This window comes from Merops nubicus, unplaced genomic scaffold (assembly GCF_000691845.1).
Source record: "Merops nubicus isolate BGI_N331 unplaced genomic scaffold, ASM69184v1 scaffold1860, whole genome shotgun sequence".
Taxonomy (NCBI): domain Eukaryota; kingdom Metazoa; phylum Chordata; class Aves; order Coraciiformes; family Meropidae; genus Merops; species Merops nubicus.
This window is the reverse complement of record NW_008584624.1, coordinates 63,351-88,186: the sequence shown is the minus strand read 5'-3', so window position 1 is coordinate 88,186 and position 24,836 is coordinate 63,351. Positions and strand designations below refer to the sequence as shown.

General features: G+C 38.4%; 2 protein-coding genes across 2 annotated transcripts; one reads left to right on the top strand and one right to left on the bottom strand.

Moving 5' to 3' along the window:
* The first annotated feature begins 2,862 nt into the window (after window positions 1–2,862).
* Window positions 2,863–19,508, top strand: USP8 (ubiquitin specific peptidase 8). Its single transcript, XM_008944679.1, has 19 exons — window positions 2,863–2,966; window positions 3,644–3,788; window positions 4,274–4,359; window positions 6,681–6,825; window positions 7,442–7,499; window positions 8,193–8,337; window positions 8,613–8,775; window positions 10,030–10,174; window positions 10,368–10,588; window positions 11,718–12,293; window positions 13,576–13,665; window positions 14,273–14,353; window positions 14,755–15,017; window positions 15,620–15,832; window positions 16,333–16,543; window positions 16,857–17,093; window positions 17,620–17,762; window positions 18,126–18,258; window positions 18,470–19,508. Exons 1-19 carry the CDS (start codon window positions 2,863–2,865, stop codon window positions 18,653–18,655), a joined length of 3,345 nt encoding a protein of 1,114 aa, XP_008942927.1. The 3' UTR covers window positions 18,656–19,508.
* A 673-nt stretch (window positions 19,509–20,181) lies between these two features.
* Window positions 20,182–24,120, bottom strand: LOC103777168 (putative ubiquitin carboxyl-terminal hydrolase 50). Its single transcript, XM_008944713.1, has 6 exons — window positions 23,939–24,120; window positions 23,353–23,548; window positions 22,799–22,996; window positions 22,190–22,332; window positions 20,941–21,073; window positions 20,182–20,382 (listed from the first exon to the last, which is right to left on the bottom strand). The coding sequence occupies exons 1-6, from the start codon at window positions 24,118–24,120 to the stop codon at window positions 20,182–20,184; spliced, it is 1,053 nt and encodes a 350-aa protein (XP_008942961.1).
* Window positions 24,121–24,836: the final 716 nt, after the last annotated feature.

Sequence of the window (24,836 nt, the reverse complement as noted above, 5' to 3'; positions counted from 1 at the left end):
TATATATATATATGTATAAGGGAGCTAATACAGATTGTGAAATCATACTCTTCCCAAAGCCTGGTCAAAGGAAAACAAAGCAACCAACCCCAAAACAACAAAAAACCCCTACCTCATTTGAGTACAAGGAAGAAGTCAAGGTACAAACACATCCTAAAATTTAGTAGAAGCTTAAGGGTCCCTATGAGCTAAGACTGACCAGTCAACTAACAATTATTGGTCAGTCTGCAGGCCACTACTGACTAAATTCCAGTTTGGGATTTTTTTGATGCATAAAACTGAAAATGTTATAGTTCCATAGTTAAGGTTCTGTACAGGAGAATGAATTAGAAACTGCAAGTGAAATCTCATGTCAGCTTATGACGTATGCTGTATGTAGGCTGTTGAGAATTTGGGTGGTTTTTTTTAAAAAATAGAACATGTTATTCCTAATTCAATGTCATTTTACTACAGCACATTACATGAATTATGGTGCTGTGGGAGGTCAAAGAGTAATACGTCATTCATCAGATGTTGCAGTTAATAGCTCACATTTGGAAACAGGAACAGCAATTTCTTCAGTTCAGGAAATAAAAGTAAGTTCAGCATTGATCTGGCAATGTAAAGACCTGCAGTTAAAACATAGTAACTGTAGCAGGAAAACATGGAGAAACAATTTTTGTTCTGGGCCAAAACTCAGATTTGGCTTTTATCCACAAGTTCTACATTTGTACAGATGAGGTTCCAGAAGTGCTGCTTATGTCAACGTGTGTCAGCAACACTTGAGAATTCACTGGCATCTTTTGTTTTCCATTAAGTGGTTCATCTTCCACATAATCTTGTTTTTATTCCTCATATGCACACAGACACAGTAATGTTGAATTCATATCTGTTTTGGATCATGTATTTAGTTACAATACTTTGTCAGAACACAGCTAAATGCTGCCACTTAAGATTAAGAAAATACTGGTTACATAACAGAGCAAGCATTGGATATATTTGGAATGGACTTAAAGCTTCAAAGAAAAATTCTATTTACAGTTCCAAGGACCAAAAAAAAAAAAAAACACCACACACCAAACCAGCTAGGTGAAGACATGCTCTGAAGGTAGGATTAGACAAGCAATGCTGAAATTTTAATAAGAGTGGAGCCTTTCTTTCTAATTTTATGAGGTTGTAAAAAGTATGTCTTGGTTTTAGTCAGAAAGGCTTCTGTACTGGAAAGATCCTTTCCTTTGGGACAGGGGGTGTGTCTGTGGTTTTTTTTTTTTTGCTTCTACTGAATGCAGTTCTTCTAATGAATTTTCTGCCTTGTTTTTGCAACCAAATTAGCTCCCTGAAAATTAAAGTTGGAACCTAAGGCACCTTATATAGGGAAGACAGTGTTTTAAGATGAGTGGGGTATCAGATATATTTTTAATTCTATGTATTAAAATTGGTGTTTGCAGACTTTGTTATTTACTTTCTAGAACTACCTGGAAATCAGTCTCCTAAGGAAGGATTTTTAACAAGTTTAAGATCTTTGAAAAGTTGCTATGCAACTGGAAGTTAGCAAGTACAGCATCTGTTTTCAAGCAGTAGGATACCTAGATAGGTATTGGTTAGTCTGATCTTGGCGTGCCAGGCTTTAAACCAAAGAATCATCGTTAGACATGCATCTTATTTTTGCATTTGTTTTCAACGTGGAGTTGTCAAAGGTTTGGGTTAACATAGTATTTTTACTAACTGGTGCTAGACCAAGGGCAGTCAGCCTAGTGATACTGTGTGCACTGGTGCTTCAAAGCATGCAACAGCTGTGTGCCATCGAAAGAAAGGACACGCTCCCATCTCAGCTTCTCTGCCTGGGCTGCACGTGCCGGCTGCTCTCCTCGCACAAGCCAAACTGGCTCAGTAAGAAGTTGGACAAGTACCAGACCAGCATGAGAAAGAGAGAGGGAAATCAGGACCATCTCATTTGGTGGCAGTCAGCTACAGATCGATTCAGTTGGGTGAAACTTCAGTCTGAGGTCACTGGCTGATTTTTTTTTTGTCACACTTGCCATGCTGATTATCATTGTCTCTCCACTTGAGAGGGAGCTCAGTCCCTCCCCTGCCACCCCCAAGTGCTAAAATAGCTTACCCTATATTAGATTTAAAGATTTTTAGTTAGACTATTCATACGAGACTTAATGGATTGCTTTATGCAGAATGTCACTAGAGATGATGCCATAGTCCCTTCTGTCCAAACTCTGCTCAAGTATTTCACAGCTACCTGGAGAACACTTGCAAATGAGAGTAAAAAGACAAGAGTACCTAGGAGTTTAAGACCTACAGCACATCCAAGAATTCTCAAGTTTCAACCTTCCTTTTCTCAGCTTGTCTCTTACAAAGAGATAAAAAGTCACCTTTCCAAGGGTGTAGCATTTTGTGGAGGTTTGAGCTAAACTAGTGGTAAAATTATCTATTACAAATTCCAGAGCACAGAGAAGTCAGCTAATATTTTATAGCATACTTATTAGCATTACAGTTGAATAAAGTTTTTCAAACTTATTATTTTGAACATTCTTAAGTCAGCCTTTATTATTATTTTCTTTTTCTTCTGTTGGCAACATATTGCTAATAGTCTTGATAAATTACCTAGGGTGGTTTCAAATAATTCTGTCACTTTGGGAGGATTCATTTATACTGTTAACTGTTCAGCCACACTGTTTGCATCTAGTGCTAGCTCCCATAAGGCGAGATAGATTAGATAATAACCCCATACAGGTAACTATAACTGTATTAAAAGCCATTGGAATATAATTAGGCTCTCCCTACTTTTTTTTCACCCCCCTCAGAAAAATACTGATAGAGACTTCTAAGAAGCCATACCATCCTACAAGGGACACAAGTAACAACATTAACATGCCTGCTGTGGCCTCTGTACCTAAGGAGCTATATCTCTCTACTTCATTGAAAGATCTCAACAAGAAGACAGAAATAAAACCTGAAAAGACAAGTACAAAGAGGTATATACATTTTTAATTGATTTTTGGAATAATATTATAACATGCTACTCTTCTGAGCAGGTTCCAGAGCAACTATGTTATAGATCTAAGTTTCCTCAATTACTTCTGTTAGCTATCAAATTTTTGATGGTCTGTATAGATCTCTCAACTATCACATCAGATACTCTTACTGCCCACAGAAAGTAACGTGACTTACCTGCCAAAACAAGATAAGGACAGAGCATGATGGCCATGAGAATTTGCATACTTTGAAAAAAGGCTATACAAATGTAAATTCTTAAAAATTATAAGGAGTTTAGCAGATGTCTGAATAGAAAATATTTTGTCTCTAACATTTTTAGACAATGATTTAATATCATCTTAACTTTAATTTCATCAATTAGCTTTTTCTCAAAAAAAAACAGTTTGAGAAGGGAAAAAGTACTCTTTTTTCCATATCTCAGTATCCTATTTAATCATGGAAGACAGACTTCATAAAAAAAATAATAAAACTAGCAAAGAAAAAACTTATTTGGAGGAGCATGATTGTAATCCATATTTAATGAAAACCTTATATGAAGATGGTAAAATCAAATGCAGAGGCTGTGAACACTTAAAACAGCATCCTATAACAAAAAGGTGTTTGGAACGAGTGAACCTTACTTACCTGTGCTTTACTCCTCTTTTCCTGATTTCAGTTATGTGCAGAGTGCCCTTAAGATTTTCAAGGCAGCGGAGGAAAGCAGATTGGACCGAGATGAAGAAAAAGCTTACATCCTATATATGAAATATGTGACAGTGTATAACTTTATTAAAAAGAGACCTGATTTTAAGCAGCAACAGGTATAAAAGGTTTTTGACTGACCTCTTCTGCATTGGTAGAAGTATTAGAAATACAGAGAATTACACTAATGCACATTCAAAGAACTACACTGGTATTAAGTAAACTGTCTCACTTATGAAGATATTTTTTCTTTCCTATTTTCGACAAATCTATTGTTAATTGCTTTTAATGTACCTAAGGTATCTAAATTGTCAGATCCATGAATATTTTTTCAAGGAAAGGTATTCCTGTCATCTTTCCTATTCAAACTTTTTTTTTTTGGTGCAGTTGCCTTGCCTAGCCTTTATTTGTGAATGATGTAGGACAGTTTTACTTACAAACTTGTGTTTGAGAAGAAAATATTTTGATTGAAGCCAGTTCCTTATGTTGGCATTAATATCATTATAATATCAATTATGTGTACATTATCAGCTCCTGATAAGCACTGAAGTGGGCATTATTAAGCTGTACTACTAATATGTGGGGGTCATGCTTGTAATTTTAGGATTATTTTCATTCAATTCTTGGACCTACAAATTTAAAAAAAGCTATTGAAGAAGCTGAAAGACTGTCAGACAGCCTTAAACTCAGGTACGTGAATACAGTTAATAGATAAGATATTGTTTGTTATACCTGAAGCCTCTACGTGTGCAGTTGCCATTTAGTAGTAAGGGATTGCACTTGAGTAGACCTTACATACCTAAAACTCTTGAGAGCTTCAATTGTTTACCCACAGAAGTCTGTTATTAAATATAATTTTTTGTCATCACATACTCCAATAACTTGCCACTGTATACATTGTCTCTTAATTCTTGGTAAATATGATTTGTTGATATTGTCTCCTATTTTTGTTTAACAACTAATAAAAAGAAACCGCAAGATGTAAACTATATACACACTAGAGATGATCAAGAACCATTTCCTCCTTACCCTTTTCATCGTCAGATGATCTGAAACCAAATATACTAATGAATGTTCCTAATATTTACATATGTTTAAAAACTCCTCCTAGTGTGGATTTAGTTTAACAAAACACTTTTTATTCTGTAGCTAGCTGCTACACCTTTTGTCTACCTCTGCCACGTGCAGATATGTATATGGAAACACAGTTTTTCTGCTGTGTAACTGAGCTGATGCCAGTGGGCTCTTGGGCAGTTCATTCAAAATAGTCAAGTTACATGCCGTTGTACTGTAAGCTGCAAAATTGTGTCAGTTATTTATAAAATAGAATCTGTCTTTAGGTGATAGTGCAGTCTTGCTTCCAGCCTTATTTGCTTCTCATGTCCTTAGTGAAGTGTCCTTCCCTTCATCTAGGCGCATTTCCCTTCCCACAGCACACCCCCCAACAGTACTGTGCAAGCATATTCTGTGCCCTTCAAAGGGCTTAATCCAGAGAGTTAGTGCACGTGAATAAGAGCGTAGCTACATGTATAGGAGAAGATTTTTCTGAAGATGTCTCATGATACTGTGCACAAAACAATCTTTAGGTTTTCCTTACTTTTAGAGTCTTACAGTTCAACAGAGCTACAAATTCACTGTAACAGCCAACACCAACAGAATTATGGATAAACCAAAATTATTTAGATACTTTTTGTTTAGTAACTTACAGCTTTATATGAAAGGAAGAGAGTTTTGACAATTGACACAGTAACTTTCAACTATTCTGGGCTAAACATACATATTTAAAGGGAATACAAATGAAACATGATTCCTTTGTAACTACAGAAGTGGTTTCAGGAAATGATTTGTGTAATTTCTTCTCCAGGCAGTAGGCCAGCAAATAGTTTGAATGTTAATTGTTAACTAAAAGTGGAGCTGCTGAAGCATCATTTGTATAGGAGCAGGAATACCTACATCAATGACCTGTTACATGCTTCAAAGGTGTAAATGAGAAATCGATAGGTAAATTTTCCATATTGACTGAATGAAACTAAAACCTGAAATAAGCTTTGGTGCCATTAACTCCAAATGAGAACAGAATGCTCTGTTCTAAGTTGTGATGCCTTTAACAAATCAAGATGCCTGTTTAAATTATAAATTTACAGACTTGCACCCTCCTTCCTATTAGTGGTTAATTAGTGGAGTAAACTTGGAGGCAGAATTTGATTTAATGATCTAGTGTATTATCAGTACTTCTGATATGAAATACAGCTATATTGTCATTGTAATGTTAATCCTAATTAGCTAACATCTAATTAAAATGAGCAATTACTAATACATTTCAGTGTTCATGTTTCACTGCTCAGTTCAGTCATTAAAATTGTTCAAAACACTCCTTTTTGTTTTATGGATGACTGGTCATATATCCATGTGACTAGTTAGTTGCTCTGTTATATTAAATAGAATACAATGCTATTTAACAGTGACGTGACTATACAAACCTGCAGTTGGTGGTTCAGACTCAGAGGTTACAACATCATGATTGTCCAGGCAGGTTAATTTTAAAGTAAGGCTTTACAAAAAGGACAGCTGTATGCAAGACCTAGGTCCACCAAAAACTCTTTGGGTATATGTGAGCCTTGAATTGACTCCACTGTAGCCCCAGCATTTGAAACAAACCGCAGGGACACAGGTGAGGACATTCCAACCTTAAAGTCAACATCACCTTCTGAATATACTGCTACCATATAGGTAGTTCTGATCCAGCTGCTCACAAAAAGGGAATTTAGGTAACTGAGCTACCTCACCCCTAACTGTTACTGTTAGCTATGTTGTAAAACCAAATAAAATATCTCAGTCACAGAGGAAAATGCTGTTTGTTCAGAATACAAAAATTAACAATACCTTTTTTAAAAAAAAAAGTGTAAATTACTTCCCCACCCCTTCCTAAAGGCTTATTGGTTCTGATGTTAATTATCCAAGGCTCATCAACAATGCAATACTGACAAACAGGCTTTCCCCCCCTCCCATAGATATGAGGAAGCTGAAGTTCGGAAAAAACTTGAAGAGAGGGACAGACAAGAGCTGCAGAAAAAGCAAGAACCAAAAGATGATGGAAAGAGTTCAGCCAAAAACTCCTCAGAAAGTGCTGTGGATTCCAAAGGAAAAAGCCAAAGGGTAACTGAAGATGTTAAACTCTCAAATTCACTCTAAACACTGTTTTAATCTAGCATTTGTCTTCTACTAGTAACTATTTCCAGTTCAGAATCATGCTTTATTAAATTAGCTTACAGTCCCCCAACCTTTCTTTGACATTTCTTCAGAATATGTTAAGTCCTACCAACCTCTAAGCCTTGCATAAGATAGACTGGGTCTTTTTGTGAAGTCAAATTCTATTTTATAATAGAATCAGTTAGTGTAAGAAACCCAAGGCAATGGTAGTAAGCTGATGTTATGGGTAATGTGTCTCCTGTTTAGAAGAGAGATGACTTTTCAGCAGTAGTGTGGAAAGAAACTAGTTTCTCTACAGCTACTTCACTAATTTCACCTAGCAGATGATGCTGTCCTAGGTTGTATTGCCTTGTTAACTGGTTTCTGCCTAGGTAGGGCAGCAACCTTGGTATCTTTTTAGTACATTTGTCAACACATCTTTAGAAGAAGCTTCCTTTGTCAGGGTTTCTTCTTGTGGCTTATAGTCTCACCAGTTTCCTTCAAGCTCTTTGAGTGTCTGTTGGCCACCTTGATTCCGAGTATTAGATATTAAACTAACTTCTTTTTCCCCCTTACAACACAGATTAATGGTGAGAGGAAGCATTCACTGGAAAGAAAAGATCAATCTGACAGTCTGAGTGGTAAGAGATGCAACGTTCACAGCAATGTAAAACAGATCTCCATATGACTATGCACCTATCACCTAAGCAGTTGCAATTTGAGTTATTTCATAGAGTTTAGATTAAATTCTAGTATCTTGCATTTCAGTAACAGTGACTTAGTCATTAATTAAGCTCTGTATTGCAGCCTTCATAACTTCCTTTGAACTTAGAAAGCTGTACGTAATTTTTAAACAGTTTAATTATTAAAGCTGAACCATCCCTAAAGCGTTTGTATTAGAAAAGAAAAATGTCTCCTCCACTGATAAGAAAAAAAAATCTAGGCAAGGCTGAAATGTGTCAGCTTTCTCCATTAAATAAGAAATTTTTCCTTTCCCCTCACAATGTTTTTGTGTTTGTTCCTGAAATAAGTATGTGAAAATGTTCTCTGGAGTTTTTAACTGAAGAGAAACATCTACAGTGTGTAGTTTACAAATGCTTGTGTGTATAGCTTGATTTAAATGAGATCACAAAAAGTTAAATTAACTTATCACTGAAGCTTTCAGTATCATCTAATTCAGGAGATCAGGTGCTAATCTCCTATTTTGCTAGTTGAGCAAAAGATCCAATATGTTTATTCTATAGTGTCTCACCTCTATGACTTCATCAGATAGCATCATAGCTGTCTCCATTTATAATGTAGCTTTTCACATCTAATAGCTTCTCTGTTTCAAGGAGCAGTCACTCCTGAGAAACTGTTTGCAATGATGTCAGACAAAAGTATTGAATTGATTATAATGGATGCTCGAAGACTGAAGGATTACCAGGAGTCATGCATTCCACGGTCTATCAGTGTCCCAGAAGAAGCTATCAGTCCTGGGTATGAAATAATGTTAAGTGATAGTGAAATATTTAATTTTAGAATTTTATGACTGGACTAAAAAAAATAATGTTTTTAAAGCTTGTACACTTAGTTTTGGAGTCCTTGTTATATACCAGTGGGTGAGATGTATCTGGACAGCTTTGTGCTTGCATGTCCTGGCTTGAAACCAAAGCATATTTATTTTATCCAAGCACAAACATACATGGATTATGTAGTGTTGGACAAAATGTTTCTTTTACATTTGTCTTTAATTGCATGTTAATACATTTCAGAGTTACTGCTAATTGGATTGAAGCTAGACTCCCAGAGGATTCTAGAGATCCATGGAAGAGGAGAGGACACTTTGATTATGTTATACTGCTAGACTGGTTTAGTTCTGCTGAAGACTTAAAGCTAGGAACAACTCTTCAGAGCCTGAAAGATGCGCTTTTTAAGGTTGGCAAGTTTCACATTCTATCTTAATTCATCACAATTACTACAAAGGTCTTAAAGCACCTACAAGTAAAGCATATGGAAGATGTAATGACACTTTAGGTGGGCATCTTAGTTTACAGTCTTTAAAGACTAGATATTTTGAAAGCAGAAGCGTAGTCTGAAGTTCACATTCCCAGGCTTGTGCTTAGGTAGGGGACAATGGTATAAGTCATAAATAAAGAGCAGAATGATGCAACTCCCCTCCTCAACAACTGGCTCAAACTTAAGAGTTCTTGGCTGACAGAGTTATTTGGGAGAGTACTTAGAACAGTTTGCCAGAAACATTGTCCACTCTCTTTCCTGTATTAGCAACTGTAATTCCTTACTGATGGGAAGCGTCTGGGCACCTGCGTAGGCAGGCTGGAGAAGACTGGCTTCTTTGCGGTCCTATCTGCCAGGCATTTCCTAGAATGGAAGGATTTTCATGAAGGAGAACCCAGAAATATTTTGAGTATGGTTAACTGCTCTGGATTTTATTGAGAGAAACATGAATTTAAATTTGAGCTTCATCAGTACAGGGAGCTTATAGACTCAATATTAAGCAGATGATCAATATTTTCAAGTCAGAACTCTGGCTATGACTGGGTCATCCCTACTCTTTATGTAGGTGGCTTTTATGAAAGTCTGCACATCTTTCTGTTGCCTAAACGCTCAGGAGGACTGAGCTTCAGAGGTAGTTCAGACAGTTCTCCCTATTTATTGCTTTACAGAATATCCTTTGAGCCTCCGTGCCTTGTTCATGTTCTAAGATATCAAGGACCTCAGGAGGAGGGCAGTCTGGAGCCTGAACTCTGCAGGGCTTCTCAGAAAGTTAATGGTACACTTCCTAAAGCCAATGCCCCTCATCACTCAGCAAACCTACCAGATAAGAAGCTGAAGCACATATTACAATAAAAATATTTTTCTGCATGGCAGGTCATTACCTGAAGTAGTAATAAGTGTTTCTTTGTGTATTGGAAATATTCAGACCCTGTTGTAGGCAGAGCCAGGAACCTAACTGTGTTGGACATGCTCCAAACACAAAGAGGATGGATCCCTGTTCCCCAAAGGGGTTTGCAGCCTGTTCAGTTATTGTTTAAAAAAAAAAAAAATCTCAAAAATAACCTGTCTCAATGTAGTGACTAGACACAGAAATTTTAAACAACACTATTAAAATGTAAAAGTTTCTTTTCTATTTTAAATTAATTTCATTTCAAACTTTTTTTTTTGTTATAGTGGGAAAGCAAAACTATACTGCGGAATGAACCTTTAATTCTAGAAGGAGGTTATGAAAACTGGCTTCTTTGTTTTCCCCAGTACACAACAAATGCTAAAGTAATCCCACCCCAGCACAGCAGGAGTGAAGCAGTGACTGTTTCCTGTAAGTGTGATGACACCCCCTGCCCTTCCCCAGTGTTTATAATTACTGGATATATCTTTAATTCATGCAGGTGTTTGAGATAGCCTTGTTCTAGGTAGATCTACATTTTGTGGTGGACTATGGGGGCTGTTTTGCTGTTGTGCTTTTATTTTAAGAGCTCTTTCATGCTTCCCTCCTTTTATCCCTCCTAAAGTGGATTTTACTTACCCATCTCTGGAAGAGCCAGCTCCTGTTCCACCTGTGGTTCCTGTAAAGCCATCTGTAGCAGAAGCAACTGAAAATGATGAAACAGGAGATAATTTGGAAGAGAGACTAAAATCACTTAGCAGACCAAATATACAGGATGCTGCTGTTCCAAAATCTGACAGTTCACCTGTAATTAATCCAGTATCAATTACAAGAAGTATCCCTGAGGTAAGCTGTGTTTCTTGTTTTTAAAGTTAGTATATAGTTTATATGCTAGAGACTAACCACATGCAGAAGCTTGAATCCACAATAAGCCCTCAGTATTTGTTTAAGCCTTGTAGACAAACACATTGATACAGAGACTATTGGTGGTCTGTGAAGCCATGGTAACTAATCTACAGAGCTTTATGAAACTGGGTATACTTCATATGGAGCTTTTAATTAATTTTTTATATGAGCACCTAAGAAGTTGAAGATCAGCAATTGACTATCTGTTCAGAAATTCTATAAGCAAACTTTTCTACTCAAAACACATATAACAAAATACAGGGAAGACAGTTAGGCCATGACTTACCTCAGCTGTTCCAAAGGTCTGCTTTCCAGTGACTGTATCTTCTTGAAATAATAGAGCATTTAGGTGGTTTGCACTCTCAGCATAGTAGTGAAAGAATAGGAATTTGTTTCTTCTTTTCATGTGGATAAAACTTTCTAAAGACACCTTTGTAGAGCCCTTACATTAAAATAACATTTTCCTTAGGAGACAAGGCTAAACTCTTCACTGTAACGCTTCCAGATACTGCCTTTAATACAGATTTCAGCCAAGACACACTAAACTGTAAAATTTAAAGACCTTGTATCTGGTCTCTCCCTGAACCAGGCAAGGTTTTATTTTTTTCAGAAATAAACACTTCTACTTCAGTATCAAAACCAACTTGCTCTCCTAGGTCTGAACATAAGACATTCTTAAATACTTCTTCCCATCAAGCAGATCTGCCTTAATCACATGCTCTGTCACATGACTGAGAGCCAAGCCCAAATTAGGCTGCCTGATTGCCCTGAAATATTCACCTTTGAAAGCCTGAAAACAAAGAATTGTAGTAATCAGTGCTTCATGCTGTCCTTATGGTTCTGTAGGGCTGCTTGATTCTTATCTCACACCTGGAAACCAAGTGGCACCCTAATTTTACTAACAAGCAATCTGAACTACCAGATTTAATGGAACTGAACATTCACTATGCCTCTGGCAGAAGTCAACTTCATATCATCTTTATTCTCTCACAAATCTCACTTAGAAAAAGCTTAGCTAAAAGGGCAGTAACAGTTGCTGTGAGCATTTGTTCTACACTCTGTATTGCAGGTGGATCGTACTAAAAAGCCTTCACTAAAAACCCTCGAGGAGCACAGACCAAAGCCTCAAAGCCCAGGCAGCGACAGGCAGCCTGCTGAGAACGGACGGCTGGTTCCAGACCGGTCCACCAAACCACCACGTGATGCAAAGAGCCTTTTGACAGAGGAAGAAAAAGGTCGTGCAGAAACTGCTGCTCTGCTAGAGAAAAGCAGACGAGAAAAAGAACTTCGGGAGAGGCAACAAGAAGAACAGAGACTCAAGCGAGAAAGAGAAAAAGAACAAAAAGCAAAAGAAGAACAGAAAGAAAAGGAACACAAAGAAAAGATGCAGCAATCTAAAGAGGACAGAGAACAGGAGAGGGATGAACAAATAAGAGAACAGGAGGAAAAGGAACAGGAAAGAGCACACAAAGAAGCAGTGGAAGCAAAAAAAGCAAATAAAAATGAACTAGAAAGCATTGGTGCAAAAAGGATTGAGATTGACAAAGTTTCTGTGGAAGAAAGAGAAAAGGGACCTCCAACACCAGAAGTGCAGAGACAGACACTGGGTGATGCATCTCAGACCTCTGTGACTGTTTCAGGCAAGGTTGGTGAAAAAGAGAAATCCTCACCAAATGTGGAGTAATTATTCAGGATGATTTGCGAGTGCATATCCTAGTATGAACCTAGAATTTTTAACTATATCATTTGATTTCTGTTTAGGTCATTTTTACATAAATGTAGAGGAGAAAGTTAAAACCAAGACACAAATAGACACATTTTTTTTTTTTTTTTGTGCAAGACAGCCTCAGTTCTTGCTGGTAGGGTGGCACCATGGAATCCCCACAGGACAGTAAAACTTCCCACTGAAATGGAGCTAGAAGAGATGGTTCATAGGCTGCAATCCTCTGTTTCAAAACTAGAGGCACAGTGGTGTTTTGTCCTTTGTACCAGCCCACTACTGTGTATTACACTGTTGTAACACACACTAGGGACAGAACCGTGTTATCATAACCAACTCTTTAGTGTCCCCAGCTGCATGAATGTCCATAGAAAAGCATTTTGTTGGCAGGCATAGAAAACAAAGTAATACCCTAATCTAGAATTTTTGGTGAGAATAGTCCAGTTCCAGCTCTTGGTGGGAGGAAAAGGGGTGTCACAGTTCCTTTTTTCTCCTCAGGTTATTGAAAAAAGTTTGCTAAAGTTCTCTGAGTGTAAAAGTCACCTGATGATGAAACAGGAGCCATTTGTCAAGCTGAGTTAATAACTGAACAGGTGTCTTTAAAATAATTTCTCAGGAACGTGCTTTAGAATATTTTTCTCTCTCCTTGCAGTTACAGTTGTTATTTGACCAAACTTTGCTTCTTGTGTAACGAAAATGCCCAAGGAAGACAAAATAAATCCTCCTGAGCCACCTTTGCGCAGTCACTCTTGAGCAACTTAGAGGCAGTCTAGAGACTGAGAAAGCAACTTCACATAATCTCAAAATTGCTTCCTGTAATAAATTGATAATGTGGCTTTGTAGTTTTCCTTTTTCTTGGAGAGGCTTTGGTACAGTGAGAATTAAAAGGAGGAGAAGCCTTTTATTTAAAAACAAAGTGTATACCTCACGGCTTTTAGGGGAGAAAGTGGTGTAGATAGAACTACGTAACAGACTCTTACATAATAGCAACATTCAGCTGTAAAGGCTATTCCAGCAAACTGCCTATAGTATAGACTAGGAAGAATGAAAATGATGTGTACCTGCCTGCTCTAACCGCTTCTTTGTGGCATGTGCATTTAACAACAAAAAAGAAAATATAACTGCTTTTTCCCTGTTTTGCTCTATCATCATTCTTTACTGACATTCCAGATGAAAATTGAAAGCCTTCTCTCAAAATCTCTTCCAGCAGACTGGGGTTAGAGGACAACCAGACAGTGGAGCTCAAAAGCCAGGACCCCTTAGAGAGGATTCTGAACAAGATACTGAAAGACTTAAAGTAAATACAATGTGTTGTACGTAGCTAAAAAAAAGTCAAGTGCAGATGCTTTATTATATTATGTTAAATTCCACCTCATTTCAATTTTTAGTCATCATCTTAAGAAAAGACCATGCCATGTTTACAGCTGTTTGTTTGCTTTTTGTGTGTCATGTTCATCTGAAAAAAAACAAAACAAAACAAAACCTTGAAACTTTCACTAGAAGGGTTCGTGTTCCTGACGGCATTACAAGCGTTCCATGCTTGTTCGTCACCTCACGCATACTCCTTTGCATACTGCTTTGAACATCCCTATGTGTTTAACAGAACCATGTGTTCCTAATAAAGTAGCTTCTCTAGGGAACAAAGTGAGTGTTAAGACTTCTATAAGACTGGATTGTCCTTTTCTTTTTCATAGCGTGTCAACAAAGAGGTTTTGTTTAAATGGAGTGATAGAAAATAGTAGTACTGTATTATCACTACAGTAAGTTGTATTTCCTGCTATAATCAAGGATTTCTTATTGAACTGTTTTGCACTGAGTCATGTAACTATATAGAGAAGTCACAGGCAGCTGGCTGCTGTATGTGGAGTAACTGTATGCACCTTAGATTTCTGTTTCTTTGTCAGTCTCAGCGGGAGCCATTAATAAGAGCACGAAGTGAAGAAATGGGAAGGATAATCCCAGGACTGCCTGCGGGCTGGGCAAAGGTAACTCTGTTCTGATGTTCCAGTCAAGCTGCCTTGTGCAGTTCTGTAATGCATTCCAAGTGTGTCTTATTTCTACATTAGAGCATGTTTGGGATGTTTTTCTGTTGTTATTTCTTTTCCCCCTTCAACTTCCTCATGGTTATTTTCTGAATTTTAACATTATTCGTAAGGAAACTAGGAGAGTTCGTCTGAGGTTTCTGGTACTAAACAGTTGCTGGTTTAACATGCATTTTAGTGAAAGCAATGCCTTCCAGTAAAGTCCATTAAGTCTTGAGAACAGTCACAACTGTTAACATCCCAATGTTTGAAAAACTCATGCACGGTTCTTACAGTAGCTTAAAAATAGGGAAGTGATGGATTTTAACTTGGTTTTGAAACAATTTTGTTTTTTTCCTTCCAAGTTTCTGGATCCTATCACTGGAACCTTTCGTTACTATCACTCGCCAACAAATACAGTTCATATGTATCCACCAGAAATGGCTCCTTCATCCACTCCCCCATCAACTCCTCCAACTCATAAACCCAAGCCACAGGTGACCGTTGAACGAGAAAGAGAGCACTCCAAACTGAAGCGCTCCTACTCCTCCCCAGATATAACCCAGGCCATCCAGGAGGAGGAGAAGAAAAGGATTCCTGTAACGCCTGCAGTCAATCGTGACAATAAGTATGTTCAACAAGTTACACAATAACTCCTGCAGTATGGTAGCATATACGACCTTGTGTTTAGCCAACTGAAATTTATTCATATTTTGTAAGTAGGTTTGAAAGGATGCAAGAGTGATAGACTTAAATTTTCTTGCTAAAAGCTCCATATATAGGGCTGTTATTTTTTGAGAATTAACGTAATTGTTATGTATTAATGTGAATTTCAGAGGTTGCGGTGTAATTGGACAATATTTGCTTTTTAAATTGTGGTATTTGTGTTAACATGTTAAATGTCAGTATTCAGACAGCTTGTGAAATGCAGGGTTTTCAGTTTTTTGAACTGGGCTAAAACAAAAGCTAATTCTTCATCCTTGAATCTTAAAAAAAACCCAAACGAACTGATGGGGCCTATAAATCAGCCTCATTAGAGGCCAGGGTATGTGGATTTGTCACTGTTGCATTGACCTTTTTGATTTATCTATTTGAATACCTTAAATGATGGCATTTGGTGACACCTTGTGCCAGGTTATTTCATTCCCTGTGAGGGAGGGTGATTCTGTTGGCTTATGTGCACAACCTTGTCACGTCTGAGACTCCTACAAAATAATTTCTTCCTTACAGGCCAGTCTGTTACACTAAAGCAGAAATCTCAAGACTCTCTGCATCCCAAATTCGGAACCTTAATCCTGTGTTTGGGGGATCAGGACCAGCTCTTACAGGACTTCGGAATCTAGGGAACACGTGCTATATGAATTCCATATTGCAGTGTCTGTGCAATGCACCTCACCTGGCTGATTATTTTAACAGAAACTTTTATCAAGATGATATTAACAGGTAACCATCTCTTATTCCAATCCTTTCGTTTATAATTGAAGGGGAAAAAAAATGCTTTTACAGTTGTTAATTTGAAAAAATAAATATCACTTGGGTTAAGGGGGATGATGGTTCATTCAAGTAGGAGACAAATGCTAACTTGCAAGAGTCTTGACTTTTTCAAAATTCATGTGTGACAAAATAGGTTTTACTGGAAAATTTTAATTTGGTTTTGCTTACCACATTAATAAATAAGGTGTACTAGAGTCTCCTGAAACCAAACAGAATATTTAAATAGCAGTATACAAAGCAATACCTCACATCAGCCTGGTCTTCAATATGGAACCAAATTACAGTGCCAAAGTAGACAAAAATTTTAACTCTGTCTAACAGCCAGTTTTTCTTAGTCTAAAGAAATTGCTTTGAAATTGGGGTAACATCTTGTATTAATATCAGTAATTTTTAAAAAAATAATTATTTGAAGGGCTCACTTTTTTTTTGTTGTTTGCTTAATTTTATAGGTCAAATTTTCTGGGACATAAAGGTGAAGTGGCTGAAGAGTTTGGTGTCATAATGAAAGCTTTATGGACAGGACAGTATAAATATATCAGTCCAAAAGACTTTAAAATTACAATTGGGAAGATTAATGACCAATTTGCAGGATATAGCCAACAGGACTCCCAGGAATTGCTTCTCTTCCTAATGGATGGCTTGCACGAAGACTTAAATAAAGTAAGGAATACACTTGTAATTAATCATATACCTGTCAGATGATCAAGGGAAATAAATTTTCAAAAGACCCTCTTATTTCATATGATGATGTTGTTACTGGAACCTTGTATAGAAGGCAATGTGAGTATTCAGAATGAAAGTAGGGATTTGAAACAGTATAAGGCAATGGAAGAAGCCTAAACTAAATAAGAAAGGGATGGCTACACAGACACGTTTAAATATTCATACAAATATTCAATATTGCCTATAGATGAGACTTCCTATTTTTATTGTGTTACTCTATGGCTGTGGTATTTAACCTTCTGTTACCCAGGCTGACAACAGGAAAAGATACAAGGAAGAAAACAACGATCACCTGGATGACTTCAGAGCAGCAGAACTAGCCTGGCACAAACACAAACAGCTCAATGAATCCATTATTGTGGCACTCTTTCAAGGCCAGTTCAAGTCTACCGTGCAGTGTCTCACCTGCCACAAGAAGTCCCGGACCTTTGAGGCTTTCATGTATTTGTCGTTGCCGCTTGCGTCCACTAGCAAATGTACGCTGCAGGTACGTGGAGCCAGAGAGAAACAGTTATGGGCAAAGACACAGCTCTGTGACTGCATTGTGGTGTTGCTTCTGCTCAGCTTCTTGTTGGAGGGCTTGGTCAGTATTCCAGCTTAATTTACACTAAGACATAAAATAGGAAGAGATCTGAGTCTTTATTATTTTTTAATTCTTCTGAAGTTTAAAAAAATAGGTCATTCCTAAAAACTTTTAAAACAGAAGCAGGATGGAAGTAGTGAAGCTACAGTAGCAGAAGAGGCATGTATAGTATTTCCTGTTGTAGATCATAGCATAAATATTTTGTGGTTTTAAACAAAATATTTTAAGTATACTTTAAAGGACTTGCAGCTAATTAATATATGCAGTAAAATGTACTTCCACACGTGGATTTAAATTACTTGTCCTAATTTTTGTGAAACATAGCATGCAGATAATTGATGCAGGTTAACAACCACATCAAAAAGAACTATTTTTGCTGCACTTCTGTAAACACCTGCCCTTCACAAGCTGTGTTTTTATTTTGTTTTAGGAATGCCTTAGATTGTTCTCCAAAGAGGAGAAGCTCACTGATAACAATAGGTTTTACTGTAGCCATTGCAAAACTCGAAGGGATTCTTTGAAAAAAATAGAAATTTGGAAATTACCACCTGTTCTTCTTGTGCACTTGAAACGGTAAGAGAAATGGCAGTTGGTGAAAATGAATTAGGATGACGCCACCAGGTTTTGATGGAGGTTGATTGTTCCAGTGCAATAGCTAACCATTTTTACTTGGAGAAAGTTTCAGATGTATTTCCAGTTGTAACATTGGAAGAATTTAATTTTCATCCAATGCTTTTTATTAGGCTGTAGTTCACAAAGCACTTGTACAAGTAGTCTCTTCGTTTGTGCTAAGAAACGCACGTGCAAACATTAAGAAAGTTGGAGGCCAAATGCTTTAGTTGAAATCTGGTTGCGAACAGAAAACAAGCATGCTTAAGATTATTAAATAGCTTGTGAACAATCTGTAACTCTTAATGATGCTTTTAAATTCTCTAGATTTTCCTATGATGGAAGATGGAAGCAAAAGCTTCAAACTTCTGTAGATTTCCCGTTGGAAACCCTTGACCTTTCACAGTATGTTATTGGCCCAAAGAATAACTTGAAGAGATACAATCTGTTTTCAGTGTCGGTAAGTCCGCGTGTCACGTGCCAGGGCTTGGGCTGGCCTCTCTGCCTGACCCCTCTCGCTTTCCTGGCTGCCTGCCTGATGGCACATGGCGTTGAATGCTAAAAACAAAGATGGGCATTTAGTAAAAATCTCACATTCTAGTTTATTTCCCTAACCAGGGCAGAAATGGCAGTTTTCAAGGCCATTAATTCTTTTCTTCTTACGTTTACAGAACCATTATGGCGGGTTGGATGGAGGACACTATACAGCCTACTGCAAAAATGCTTCAAAACAACGCTGGTTTAAGTTTGACGACCACGAAGTGTCTGAGATCTCAGCATCATCCGTGAAATCCTCAGCTGCATATATTCTCTTCTACACTTCTTATGAACAGCGAGCAGTGGATCTGGCCACGTAAAGTAGTGGGGGTTAAGAAAACTGGGTTTTCCTTTTTATAAGAGCAAAAGTAGGTATGGGAACGCATATAAATATGCAGAGCTGTGGCATACAGTCACAGATGCGGGGATGGTTGCAGCAGCTTTTCTGCAAGCAAGCTCTTTCTGGTCAGTGCCAGTGCTTAAAAATCAGAAGACAGGTTAATAATGCTTGTGGTAATACTGCCATCTGTGAAACCATTTAAAAATCATACCTGCATTACCATTTATTTCAAAAGAAACTATATTTTTAGTCTGCTCCAAAATTAAATTCTAGCTTAGTCATCTGAAATCTATTAACAAGTAGTTTAAAATGTCTTAAAATCCCAAGGCATATCTTGATTTTTGTTATTTTCTTTCACTGTTATGGCCTTTTCACATTTCTAACCTTAAGCTTGATTCTACTGTGAATACTCTAGAATGATGTAAACAGTTAGGAATGTAAGTGTACATATTGATTGCATACTTGCACATCAGAACTATGTATATATTAAGATGTTGTCCTTTTTGTGAGAATCTCTCAAACTCAGAGGATTGCGTTTATTTGCCAGCTCTAAGTAACTGCAACACTACTTAATAAAAAGCAGAGCTGTATTTTTTTCTGTTAGCTTTTGTCAATATTTGTGCACTTCAGAGTTATTCTAAACAAACAAGATTTTTCCTTTTTAATTTTTTAATATAAATTTTCATGTACACATGCATTAAAAACGTTAATGAAGAAACAATTTAAAAATATAACCTCTTAAATGTATTTTTGGGTTTGGTGTATTTTCATTCTCAACTAGTTGTGCAATGGTTAGGATTCTACCTAATGACAGTCTGGATCATATCATACAGCTTAAAGGTTCTTTAGATTAAAAAACTACTACTTTCTGTAGAACTGATCATTTTAGGTAGTATTTTAGTTGCAACGTGCATTTTCCTGTTCTGGATTTGGATTAGTTTTCCCCCTCTGAGGCAAAAAAAACCAACCAAACAAACATCTTAAATCTTACATTCTGAGGTTTTACATGATTGCATATGTGTGTCTTGCTGATGGAATTAAGACAAGGATTGGTTATTTTCCAGAAGCTTACATGCTGCAAACAAATTTGCAGTGCAAGAAGGACAAAAATGACAGTACTAGTATAATACCTTTTTCTTTCTCTTATACTAACATTCACTTTGTCCCTTGCTGTCTTCTGAAACATAACCTCAGTGATCTGGTCATATGCCTTGGTGTCCTACTGTCAGGCTCTGAAAGGCAGCTTAAAACAACAGAGAAACAGGAATTTTCAGGTAAGTGCATCTATATGCTCAGCATTTGTGCTCTTTTGAGAGATGTATGAGGTTTGTCATGAAAACAACCAGTAGACCTTGTACAAGTGGAGCAGATGCACATTGCCTAACAGGCTCAGAAGCTGTATTGCTTCCTGAAAGATCACAACAGATGATTGGTAATGCAAAGACTCTATAGTTTATTGGTAGAACAGGACTGTCAATTAATTCTAGCTGCTGGCCTGCTGGCTGTTCATTTTCCACAGCAAGCAAATTTTTGATAGGTGCTGAGGTGGTCTTCACAGGTGTAGAACAGGAGATAAGCTGTGTCAGTCTGTACTGAGGATTTGGGGATCTTGGTGATCTGTGCATCATCAAAGCTGTACCAGTTGTCAGGGCCTGAGCGCTTGCAGAACGCTGTGTAGTGGCCATTTTCCAGAAAACCAGAGTGGTTCTGCAACAAATGACAAAATGTTAAAAGGGAAATTTCACTCTTTCTCCTTAGAGGCAAAGCTAGGAATTCACAATTGGTTTTTCTTTGCACTTGGAAAAGATTGGCAAGAAGGCTCTGGCCCCCTTTGGCCTGCGTGTTAACTCAAGTAAATGACTTAAGACAGAATAATAGAGAAACATAATCATAATGTATTTCCTCTGTTATGCTTCTCTATTTTTCAATATTAGATTAGCAACCCAGCTGTTAGCCCTGACACAAGTCACTTGCAGTGAGTGATGGAAAATGAGACCATTCAGCCCTTACTCGGGGTCCCTGCAGGATCAGCTTGTGTGTTTATGGGGAGAAGGGCGAGGATGCTCCAGTCAGGCCTTACTCGCCAGGAGCACGTGCTTGAATGATAACATCTCCTCTCTTCGGTTACAAACGGTTACTGGATTATGTCCATGTCAGGTTTTAAAAAAAAATTTACATATAAAACATAAATCATATACATATATGTTCTTCAGCTGCTCCATGAGGCAGGGCATTACAAATAAAAGCAGGAAAGGCAAAACTCACCACGACAGCACACAAGCTGTACTCTGCACCCTCACAGAGAAGCGAGGAACTGTAGGGAGAGAGCTCCAGATTGCTGAGGGGATAGTGGACATTAGTTGAGAGTTTCCTTCTCTGCTTGCCTTGCCACTCAAACCTGAAATAAAATTTTGAGCTATTTTAAGTAACGCTAAGCTCCTTTCTTGCATTGTGATCGTTGCTTAACTGACTTTCTTAGGGAAGAGAAAAACAACAAATGAATACCCACCATTCTGAAAAAGAAGAGTCTGTTATTATTACAGTAAACTAAAACCACAAGAGATGTCCAGCAAGAAAAGCAAAGCTCTTGCTTCCTCATCCTTCTGTCTATTAGAAGTGGACACAGATGCCAAGAACAGACAGATGTCAAATCTCTGCATCACTGTAGCTGTGTCCTAAACATTTGGGACTGCACTGTCATTGTCAGCTCTTCTTTCATGCCAGGCTCCATCCCTCTTTCCTTTATAACTTTTAGTACAACACTATACTTTGAAACATTTATAATGTGGCCAAGGGCTGCAGCTGGGGACCATCGGTTCCTTTGAGCATGTCAAGGAAAGCAGCTGTTGAACAGGAAATTAAATAATAAATTTACATAACAGTTCTGGAAAGCCAAATCATCCCAGAGTCATTTTCATTAGTGGGGGGCAGTTGTTTAGAATAAATTCCTACAAATACATTTAGCATCTGGCCATGTGCGGCTAGTCACGTCTGCTAATCAGGACTTCTTGCACTGATGCACCTCTCTTCTTTAGTAGACTCGGTTGTTTAGACCCCCTTTAGTTAAGGGATAAATAAAAATATCGTGTCTCAGCCACAATATTGACAAGCAAAATGCCCTGTTTTAGGCCTGCACTTAGAAACCATCACAAGCTCTCCCACTTGCCACACAAACTCTTACTCGCAGGGATGTCTGGCTACATGAACTGCTCTACTGGTCTGTGGCTAGGCACTCCTCAGGGCAGCTTTTATTCCCTTCAGAGAAGAGATCTCAAATGTAACGAGTACAATTTGGTAGGCTGTAGTACAGAGCAAAGCAGAACCCTTTGAGATTTCAAGAATGCACCTTGCATGTTTGGCAGGTGTATTTCTGCAGCTGCCCATTTAGCTTCTAAGTATCAAAAGTATAAACCCACTAACTGACAGTGTTTTTTTCCTTTTATGTAAATGAGACTGTCCTTCACACCTCGCAGCTCCCAGGCACCGGCCTTGGCCTACCCCACATGGACTGTACCTCTTCAGGTGAAAAATAATGATCTCTGGTGTCTTGGTTAGGGTCGTGTTCATGACAGCATCTTGTTTTTTTCCACATGAGGAACAGTGGATTTGATTGTTCCAAGTCAGTATGTCTTGCTGAAAGAAGCATTTGAGACAGTCCTTTGAAAGAAAAAAAAATAAAAAAATCATTTGATCAAACAGATCTCTACCCTTGAAAGTTCTAAGCAAGGAAAGCGAAGGGTTTGCTGTGTTATGCAGCTCTCTTCCTATTCAAAGCATGATGTAGCAAGGCCGGCATTAGAAATACTCTCAGAACACAAAGCAGCAAACATTGGCTTCCTTTTTCCCCCCAAATGAGGGAACACTTTGATGAGTGAAAGAAACCCTCACAACTGCTATTGAATAATCTTAATATCCTTCATCCCATGGCAACTCGGGAGCATTGCTGCCATAACCTTACTACAGCCTCTGCAGTCCAGAGACCAGTATAGAACCCCCACTTCTCTAGGATCAACTCGAAGGCGCCGTTACTGCCCAGGAAAGCCAAGGGATTAATGACAGGTATGAGTCTAAGGCGCCTGTTCCCCCCAGGCAGAAAGCGGCACGACCGTACTGGGCGTCCTACCTGCAGAGAGCACACGCTCTTGGAGGGGACAGGCAGGGAGAGAATGGTGAAGCTCTCGGGTCTGTCGATGGTGGTCTTGCATTCCAGACACGTGATACTGTAACTGAGTTGTCCCTCAAACAGCTTGGTGATAATAGATGTTTCACTGACACTCCCTTTGCTTCCTTTTGCGCTGGTTAAACGGCGCCTTTTGCTTGACTGTACAGAAGAAAAAGAAACAACCAACCAAATGTAGGTAACCAACTGCTTCAGCAGTGCCTTCACTGGGTGTTAATGGTTGCTGCCCACTGCCTGTGTAGTCAAGTCTTGTCACTGAACTTGGCTCTAAAATGCTATTACTTGACTGGATATTTCATACATACAGAATATGTTAAATTATTTTTCTGAAATAAATGAAACACTAATATTCTGGACATTAGGTGGGGGTATATGGCTATGAAACAAAGGAAGAATTGACAATTCTTAGCAGCCACAACGTAGTTCAAAAGAGGATAGATAATTATGCTAAATCACAAAATGCAAAGCAGCAGCCCTGAAGTCCCCAAAATGCTTACATTCGTGAGAGCCTCATGGAGCTCGTTCAGCACACAGATCAGAAACTCCTGTGCATCCTGCTGAGCTATCTTGCTAAAGGTGGGGTGCCGCATCTCAAAGACTGAATGAAAAACCTCTGGGGAAATGCAGTCATATTCTCCAAGCCAGATATCAGACATCAGCCAGCTAAAGGCAGTCACAGACTCATCATTCTCCCTTGGAAAAAATAAACATAAGTTTCAGGTAAAGTACAAGAAGATGATGGCTCTACCTTCAAATGGGAGCATGACACAAACTTAGAACAGGTACAGTATGGCTCTGACAGCCTGTCCTTTGGTTTGAGGGACTCTGCAGATAGCACAAAGTAGCAGGAATCATCGGGACAGCAATGGTAGTAACTGGAATTACCATCAAAGTGACAGAAAAAAAGCATAATGCTGAAGTTACCCAGTGAGGAAACCAGCTTGTTGCCAATTGGACTCTAACAGCCTAGTGGGGAGCTGGTAGGTGGCTGCCTCGGACAGTCCCATGGCAACATATGTCCTTTTGGAGACAAAGAGCAGTGCCAAATGGAAAGGTGGCAGTAGCAGGAATCAATGGGCTTACTTGTGCAGGGCTGCGTGGTGCCTCCCCGAGAGGAAGTGCTGGAGCAGGGGCGGGAGGCTGCAGAGGCACTGCAGGACCGCGTTCATGTAGCACGTGCTGCCCAGGTTGCTCAGGCCCGTCAGCCCCGGGCACCGCCTGCTCACCTCCATCAGCTCCTCGCAGGACTGCTTCACACCCTCCATGAAAATGGAGTTGTACCTCTACCTACTAGGAAATAAAACCACAACGGTGGAAAGCTAAAGTGCTACAGTGCTCTTTGTATGATGATTTTTAAAAAGCGCTACTGTCCAAAGACATTTTCTGCTGTTCCAGGATCTTCTCTAAAGTTATATTCATGTTTACTTCCATCACGCTAATACTAGTAAAGACTCTCCCACACTAAGCTCTTCCCAATACATTGAGACACATCATTAAGAGGTATTAGTTAAATACCTGAGGTTTTCAAGTTGTTCCTAAAATTTCACTCACTCTCTGACTCTGTAACACAATTACTCAAAAACCAGAACAAGCTGTAAATAGCTATATTAAGAATCTGTCCCTACAGAACAACATTTCATTTCCTCGAGTGGTCTGGTACTTAGGTATTTTCTAAAACAATAGGTTGCAGTCTGGATGCTACGATGAACAGGTTGCTCTTTAGACTTTTGCCATAGAAATATTACTTGATTCATATTAAGAAAATGTTACTGGGTTTGTTTTCTTGATGCACAGGTCTGTCCTGGGCCAAAGTGTCCCCATCTCCAGTACTGTCTGAAGACAGCCCTTGCCCAACCCAGACATACTTGCCAGGGTTGCCATTCTTGAATTTTTAGAGACTGCTGCTTTATTCTGATGCAGGAGAGAAAATTCTGAAACTTCAACAATCTTTTGTAGAGCAAGAAAAAACAATTCTTTCCCT